This window comes from Geospiza fortis, unplaced genomic scaffold (genome assembly GCF_000277835.1).
Source record: "Geospiza fortis unplaced genomic scaffold, GeoFor_1.0 scaffold538, whole genome shotgun sequence".
Lineage (NCBI taxonomy): Eukaryota > Metazoa > Chordata > Aves > Passeriformes > Thraupidae > Geospiza > Geospiza fortis.
The window spans coordinates 191,058-198,894 of NW_005054368.1; the positions used below are offsets into that span (position 1 = coordinate 191,058).

Genomic DNA, 7,837 nt, shown 5'->3' on the forward strand with positions numbered 1-7,837 from the left:
CTTCTCAGCTGCCTGAGCTCCGAGTTGCGGGACATGAGCCAGTGCGGGCTGTGCTGCTGGCCCAGGGCCGGCTCCTGCAGCGCATCCATGCCCACCAGCAGCCGGGGGTTCTGCAGGCCCCTGGGCTCTGTCATCCCAACCCTGCTCATCTCCTCGGGCACCGGCAGGGCCTGGTTACTGGGGGTCCCACGGGAACCTTGCTGGAGAACCAAGCGGGTCCGCTGCAGTAGCAAGAGGCTGCCAGCCATCAGGTAAGCTGCTGTGAGGAAGAAGAGCAGAAACTGGATCCGACGGAGAAACTTCTGGGGTTCTGCAGGCCCCTGGGCTCTGTCATCCCAACCCTGCTCATCTCCTCGGGCACCGGCAGGGCCTGGTTACTGGGGGTCCCACGGGAACCTTGCTGGAGAACCAAGCGGGTCCGCTGCAGTAGCAAGAGGCTGCCAGCCATCAGGTAAGCTGCTGTGAGGAAGAAGAGCAGAAACTGGATCCGACGGAGAAACTTCTGTAGCCTGAAGAAAGCTTTGGCCATGCCCTTACTGAAACTGGCCCTTCACGCTTCCCAACAGGCCTCCAAATCTTCGCCTGGCCAGACACTCATTCCTCCCATAAGTTCAGCCCATCACTTGGGTGCCTTCTCCCGATGAAAAGCTCCTCCCAGCTGTCTGCAGCAGAGACCAGCCTGGTGTGGCACTGCTGCCAGCCTCAGGCTGCTGGCTGCCCCAGTGGCTCCGTGGGCTCCCGGGCTGGGGCCGTCATCGTGCCCTGCCGAGCTGAAACCTGAAACACCAAGGGGGTGTAAGGCTGGTTCACATCCAAATTGAAAACATCCACCATCAGGGTGATTTTCCCCCACCCACCCCTTTTGGCTTTATCTGAGCATTTCTCCATCTGTTGTTTATAATTATGCACGTTAAGAACTATAGTCAAATGAGAACGATTGATTGAGCTCAAGCGAGTTTCAGATCTTCAGACTTTTTTCTTTTCTTTCTTTTAACTTGGAATGCACAAGAAATACCTTAATGATGAGGTTATTTCTCTTGGAATGTTTGGAAAATAAGTTCTTTATTTTCTTTTATCAATAGCCAACATCTCCATCCTTTGTCACTGGATGAACAGGCATCTTTTTAGGGAGGTATTACCAAATTCCTTCCTTTCAGCTAAACAGTAGCTCAGCTACAAATGAAGATCAAAAGGAAACAGAAGTGTGGGTGTGTGGGAGGAAAAAAAAATTGCATCAACTCACAATAGATAAGATAGTAATTATTAATCTCTGTGCAGCACAAAGAAGTTGGGCTTTATGTTGGAAGGATATTTGGAGGTTCTGTGTGTGTTGCTTTAACAGAAACCAGAGATCCTGCTATATGTTTTTTTTTAGTGAATTCATATTGCCAACTGTTGATGTGGGAATGTGTGTGAAGAAAAACTAGTGAATGTTTGAAAAAATTTCAGCTCAAGTTCAGCAGATCTCTCTTGACTGTTGCTGAGCTTTGCAGCTTTAGTTGTGCTGATGTGTACCACGATGGGATTGTCGGGGCAAGAAAAGCTCCTTTGTACTCTAGGGAACCTTTAACCTCCCGTGGCAAATAAAAGCTGGCATATCCCCATAAATTCCTGTTTTCCCAGTCTATCCTTTTTCTGTGGAGCCAGGAAAGTGTTGAGAAAAGATGCAGTGTTTTCCAGAAAAGAAAATATTATGACTTTTGCTTAGCTTGCAGTTGGGGCACACTCCTGAAATCCACAGTCCTAGCAACGAACATCCGCTCACTGTTTCTTGTTTCAGTTGTTGATTGAAAGTTTTGTGGATGCTGACTTATGCTGCTTTATTAAATAAATGTTACCAAATTAGTCTCCACCCATTCCCTTTTTCATTTGGTTGTGCGAATTCTTTCTGTCTTACATAGCAACCAAACCAAAGATCCAAAACTTCTATGACAAAAATAAATTAAGACTCAGTTAAATCTTTTGTCAGTTGAGCCTGAATTCCTTTTTGTGACTTTTAGCCTCAATTCCTAAATGAGGCTGTCACAAGCCAGGAGTCTCTGTCTCTAATTTTACAGTTCAGGTGATCTTGAAGACCTGATTTAGGTACTCTTATTACTGGTATTTTTTGAAGTACATGTATGCTGATTTTAACTGTAGAGGACTGAGTAATATCCAGAAGTATTCAATGTGCTGATTGCTACTCTTTCTCCAAGGGCTGGTGAGCACAAGCAGGTGCAAAGAACTGCCAAGCTGTAGCATCTTTAGTGAATTCTGACTGCTCTCTCTACAGCAGAAGTTACAAACCTCCCTTCGGATCAGCTCCAAAGCCAAAGAAAATGCATTGATTTACACCAGCTAAAGAGCTGACCCCTAGAGTTAAATCTCTGATCAATGTTGTGAGTGCTCAAGAACTGCAGTAAAAGGGTCAGATGTACCGAGACAAATGAATGGAAAATTAGCCATAATTAGATCCTGCAGGATGTTACTGCACTAATTCATCTGAAGAAATACTGTCTATGAGCATAGGTGGGATTTGATTCACTAGTTGTTCTTGCCACGGGGCTACTGTAAACTTGAGCTGTTCCCAGTGGAGGCTGTGTGATCTGAAAGCAAGCAGTGTGCAGGTATCAGCCAGCTGAGATTCGGGCTGGGGATGCCCGTGCTCTGTGCAGAACCTCGAGCTGGGGCAGGGCCAGCAGGACGGGTGCCCACAGGGCTGGGCTGAGCTCTGCATGCTGCCCGAGGCAGCCCTGCCCAGGGGAGCTGCTGAGAACCTCAGCGGGGAGGTGGCAATGGCTGCACTCACACACCAGCTCAAAAGGTTAAAGATTTCCCCCTGCCAGCAGAAAGATAATACTGGATATATATATCAGATTTGCAGTCATTTCTGCCCATCTGTAATTCAGGGTTTCACAGCTCTTTTGGTTTATTCACCAAGAGAGATGCTTCAGGCCCAAGTTCTCAGATGAGTCCTTGTTGCTGGTCTTGGAGACGCTGTGCTGGGATAGCTGGAGCTTTCTGGCTCATCAAGCAGTGCCCACAACTTGGCTGGAGAAGGGCTATCAAGACCACGTAGCAAAGGTCAGGCACGTTATGCTTGAAACTGCATCACTGGCCCAATTTAGTCCCTTTTAACGCCACTTGTGTGGATGGTCAGTGGATTTTGATAGCGTTTCTCCATGCTTGCAGTGATGTAAAATGGAACAGCTGGAGGCCACATCAATGCCAGGATGAGAGGATCTGGCACTTGCCTGGGCAGCACGTGGCAATGCCTCCTGGAGCCAAGGAGGACTAGTCTGGCCAATGCCTGCCCAAACATCACCTGGGCAGGGCACAATGTTCTGCTTCCACATGAACAGGATGGAAAGCTTGCTGTGCATCAGCAGAACTGGGGAAAACACCCAAGGTATTGGACCTAAATTAATTGTGCAGCAGGCTCTGCATCCAAACATCAAGAAATGTTTGTCATTGCTCCTAGTGCCCTGCCAAGTTTGTTTATGTATTTGTTTGTTTAGTAAGGAGAAGCTGTTTCAGAGTCTCAAGGGGTAACTTTGCCCTTGCCCAGTGGTTGAAAAAGTTTAAATGGTACGATGCAATTTTGCTGCATTCAACATGATGTGTACGAATTACGTCCAGATGCACTCACCCTTAGAGCAGTTGCCATGACAGTACATTCTAGTAAAACCCAACCAAATAAATAAGCAGACTCTCCGCCCACAACCACTGCTGCAAATGTGCAACTCAAAAATTAAATGTTGCTTTTTAGTGGGGAAATAGCAAAGTGCTGCTGAAATAAAAACTGTCATTTGATTTTTCCATAAACTGCACATTGTAATATCATCAAAGTATGCCTAAAAGAGCTGAAGTGCATCACTTCTGATGATTATATTTAAAAGGAAAGACTAAGGAGGAAATAACTAGTATCTGTAATAGAAAATGCAGCAGTTGTCTTTTTCATGCATGTTTCACCTAGAATGAATTAAGCTAAATGAAAGAAAACAAGTCTTCTATCCCTGTTTATCAGTTCTCACAGCCAAAGGGGCTTAGGACCATAAGAATTGAAAGTTGTTAGTAAAATCATAAAATTATAATTGAAAGGACAATGATGGATAATTGATGGGCCGTCAGAACTGTTAAATGGCAGAGAAGACCTCTAGGTGAGGAGGGCAATGAAAGGGTTAACACTGCACTGAAAAAAGGGCAATAATTAGCACTGGAAATTATCCACTTTGGACATGGTGAGTGGAAGCACAGATCTACAGGGTGCCGGGACTTCAGCAGGGAAAGGATCTCTTGCTACCAAAAAAAGTTGCTATAAGGAAAAGCAGATCAGTACCTTGCTTCCAAAATGAACTCGCAAAATGTGACAGAGGATATCACACTAGGCAGCTGCATTAATGTATTTGTGGAGAGAAATAAAAGAAACATGATAAAGTTCTTGGCAATTCTACTCTTCTAGCTGAAGGAGCATTTACAGAATTTTTAAGGGAAGACTGAATATTTTCAGTGATGCCATGAATGCTTGTAAAGGCTGAAGACATTGAAAAACAGCCCCAGATTTGCAGGTGAAGGGTTGCTTAACTGAGGACTGTCCCTTGATGTGTGCTCAGTGCAGAAGATTAGGTCAGCGCTGCATTGACAGCTGCAGGTCATCAAGAGTTGGTCCTTGTCTAAAGACCAGCAGGATTTTGCAAATTCAGAGTTGTTGGCAAGGAAGGAAGATGATGTTTCCTGTTGTAAACTGAAGGGAATTGGACTCATGATTACTATTTTTAGAAAAATCCATCCCTCTTCAATGTCTCTCCTTTCTTTTGTCAGCTTTCTTTGAGGACAAGTGCAGTCAGGCCTCAGCTGAAGGATTCTGTCTTGCAGCCTTTTCCTTGGATACACACTGCCATTTTCTCAGTGTTTTGGAAAGTCAAGACAAATATCAAATTGTGTGAATACACATAGAAAGTAAAACGCTTAAGAAACCACAGATTTGATGTTGGGACCCTGTCAACTATTTGCAGTTTCCTTTATTCCAATCATTCTGAGAAACTTCAACCACTTCTTACAACTTACAAAGTTTCCCTTGCTAGAGGATGTGTCTGTGCTGACCCCACACATCTCCCAACAAGGGAGGTCTGCCAACAAGCTGGAAATTAGGCAGAAGCACCCAAATTTCTCCACATGCTGTGGTGACAAGTCTTGCAGCTTGAGAGGGCTCTCCAGTGAGTTTACCATTGCTTCCTACACATGGGCTTGATATAAGATGTAATCAGATTTCAAAGTTATCTTTGATATTGAGGTTGTGTTAAAAACCTTTAAATAACACTGAACTGTGATAAATAAGAAAAAAAATCTTTATGTGGAGTTAGCAGGAAGATGGAGAAAAACTCTATAGTCCATTAACACTGGTCAAATCAAGTTGAAAGTAACACAAATTTAAAAGATATATGATACCATTTTACAGAGACAGATAATTCAGCTTTGGAAAGGAAAGGCAATGTCACAGAGTAGAGCTGCAGCCTGAGGCTGGAGAAGTTGGCACTAACTTGTGCAAATCCTGTCCCAGTGGCTCTTTCACCAGATATTTGGCTTTTTAAGGCCAATTTTTTAGCATACGTAGGTATAAATCCAGACAATAATGTTGTTAGTGAGCCTGAGGTGAGGGATGCAGAGGAGCCTGTGGGAGGCAGATGGTCCAGCACAGCTTATTGTGAGAGTGCTGACTTGGAAAGTGCTAAGGGACAGCTTGAGCAGAGATCACACCACGGTATTTCTCCATTAATCCCACACTTTTTACCTAGCTCAAGTCATAATGCAGTAACCAGCAAGACTAATTCCATGCTGGTATGGAAGAGATGCATGCAGACACATGCATACCCACATTTCAGGTGCACATATGCATCCACATCCATGTGTGTGCATTCTGTAAACAGAGTGGTGTGTGCTCCAGAGGTAACATACAGTCTGCTGTCACCATTCTCTGATAAACTGAAAGCTTTCAGCAAACTGTTGCTGTATCTTGAAAGTATTTAATTAGCAATAAAACATTCATGTATGATGTATGTTCTTAGGTATTAAGAGATCAACCACCCAGGAAATGATTCTCTATCTGCAGTTTCCAAAAGCTCCTGTGTGGTCTGTGGCTGAAGTTTTGCACAAGAATGTTGTAACAAATGCACCATATATTTATGTATATATTTATGTTTGCCTTAGCCCACAGGATCTACAGATGAGATCTTTCCCTTTGTGCAAGGAAATCTACTTGAATTAAAATAACACACAGCTCTGTAACTTAATCATAGGTGTTTTAGAAGTGTCTTTCATAAACTCTTCAATATCTGAATTCCTGCAACATTCACCTACTAAACATTGATAGAGTCTACTTATTCAGCACAGTGATGCTCCAGAAACTGATGGGAGAAGCTGAGCATTCCAGCCTGCCTCACTAGGCTGCCACACACACACACTGGCAGCATCCATTGCTGACTTTTCAAGTAAAATGTTCCATGGATGCCTGGGGAAGGGCATCTCGAGAGCAACCTGCAGCCTTTGTAAATAATGCTGCTCAGCCCCTTTACTTAGATGCTGTGGATTTAGTAAAACAAATAGTCATTGAGGCTGCAATGAATGCTGATACCTCAGCCTCGAAAAAGTTGTCCTGTTACTGCTCGTGCCCAGGCCAGCTGGCACACGGCTCGCAGAGGCAGATACTGAACGGTGTAAGAAAAAGAGGAAAAACCTCACCTTTCTTTTGTGGCTGAGGAGCCCCTGTTGTAGCCAGGCAAGGTCCTGTACAATCCAGTGAAATATTACAAAAGGCCGTAATGCATATCTGATAAATCCTGCTCCCTCTGCCCTTCCCTGCTAATCCTCCTGCTGCCTCCCGCTTCCAGCGCCGTAATCCTGCGCGCCGCGCTCGGTGCCGTGCCCGGGTCTGCGGCGCTCCGCTCCCTCCCGCTGCCCTGCCGAGAGCTCGCCCAGCCCCGCTCCGCGCCCGCTAGCCGCTCCGTGGCCTCCTGCGCCAACAGGCAGGATGGAAGCGGCGTCCGCGCTGCGCTGCCAAAATCCTCAGGCACAGCCAGTGCGCTCTTGTTTCATAACGCTCCCCTGCCCGGGGAAGCAGCCTCTCCTCTAAGGCTGCTTCACAGCAGAGCTCTGCAGCCTTCTGCAGCTGCCGACGTTTCCAGACCTACCCATTCCCTCTGCCTGGGTGTTTGTCCAAACGCACGGATGGCTGCATCGGCAGAGAGCTGAGTGGCAGCAGCAGCAGCGAGAAGCCCTAATGCGATCAGCTGAACGGATGCTCCGTGTTTGTTTCTCGTGCCTCTTCCCACTAGGGGCACCTCCCTTCGGAGCTGCCCCTCTGGAGACCCGGACCCCTTCCCAACAGTCGAGAGGGTCCCGGGAAAGCGAGCCCCTGCCCGCCTCCCAGCACCAGCTTGGAGATTTCGGGCAGAAAATTGTTATTCTGGGCACAGGTGGCTGGAAATAAATTATTTATAAATGTGAGAGCTGAAAGGCAGTTGCTAGTGTCCTCAGGATTGCCTGCACTGCCACCTTCCCCGCACGTTCCAGCTCCCTCCTGCTGCTGCTTCACATGGAGATTGAGCAACTGATAATTATTCTTAAAGCATCTGCATTTGAATGGGTGCTGGCTGCACCTCTGCCTAGGGTTTTGAAATACCCTATGGTCTACACATATTTAATGAAACCTGTGGAGATCCATCTCTTGGAGCCAAAACAGAATGTGGTTATGAGACCAACCTTTGGTTCTTCTCTGTGCCAGAGAGTGTGGATCAGAAACATCAGACCCAACACCTGCCTGGCTGTGAGAAAACAGCACTCGGGGTTTCTTGGATGTGGG

General features: G+C 46.1%; 1 protein-coding gene across 1 annotated transcript in view; it reads right to left on the reverse strand.

Annotated features, from left to right (window-relative positions):
• Positions 1-7,552, reverse strand: part of WSCD1 (WSC domain containing 1) — a 19,730-nt gene extending 12,178 nt beyond the window's left edge. Inside the window, 4 exon segments of the mRNA XM_031059763.1 lie at positions 1-2; positions 5-304; positions 307-777; positions 7,167-7,552. The exon segment at positions 1-2 is cut by the window's left edge and continues 76 nt beyond it. Of these exon segments, the coding sequence (XP_030915623.1) occupies positions 1-2; positions 5-304; positions 307-529 (525 nt within the window). The 5' untranslated portion in view covers positions 530-777; positions 7,167-7,552.
• Positions 7,553-7,837: the final 285 nt, after the last annotated feature.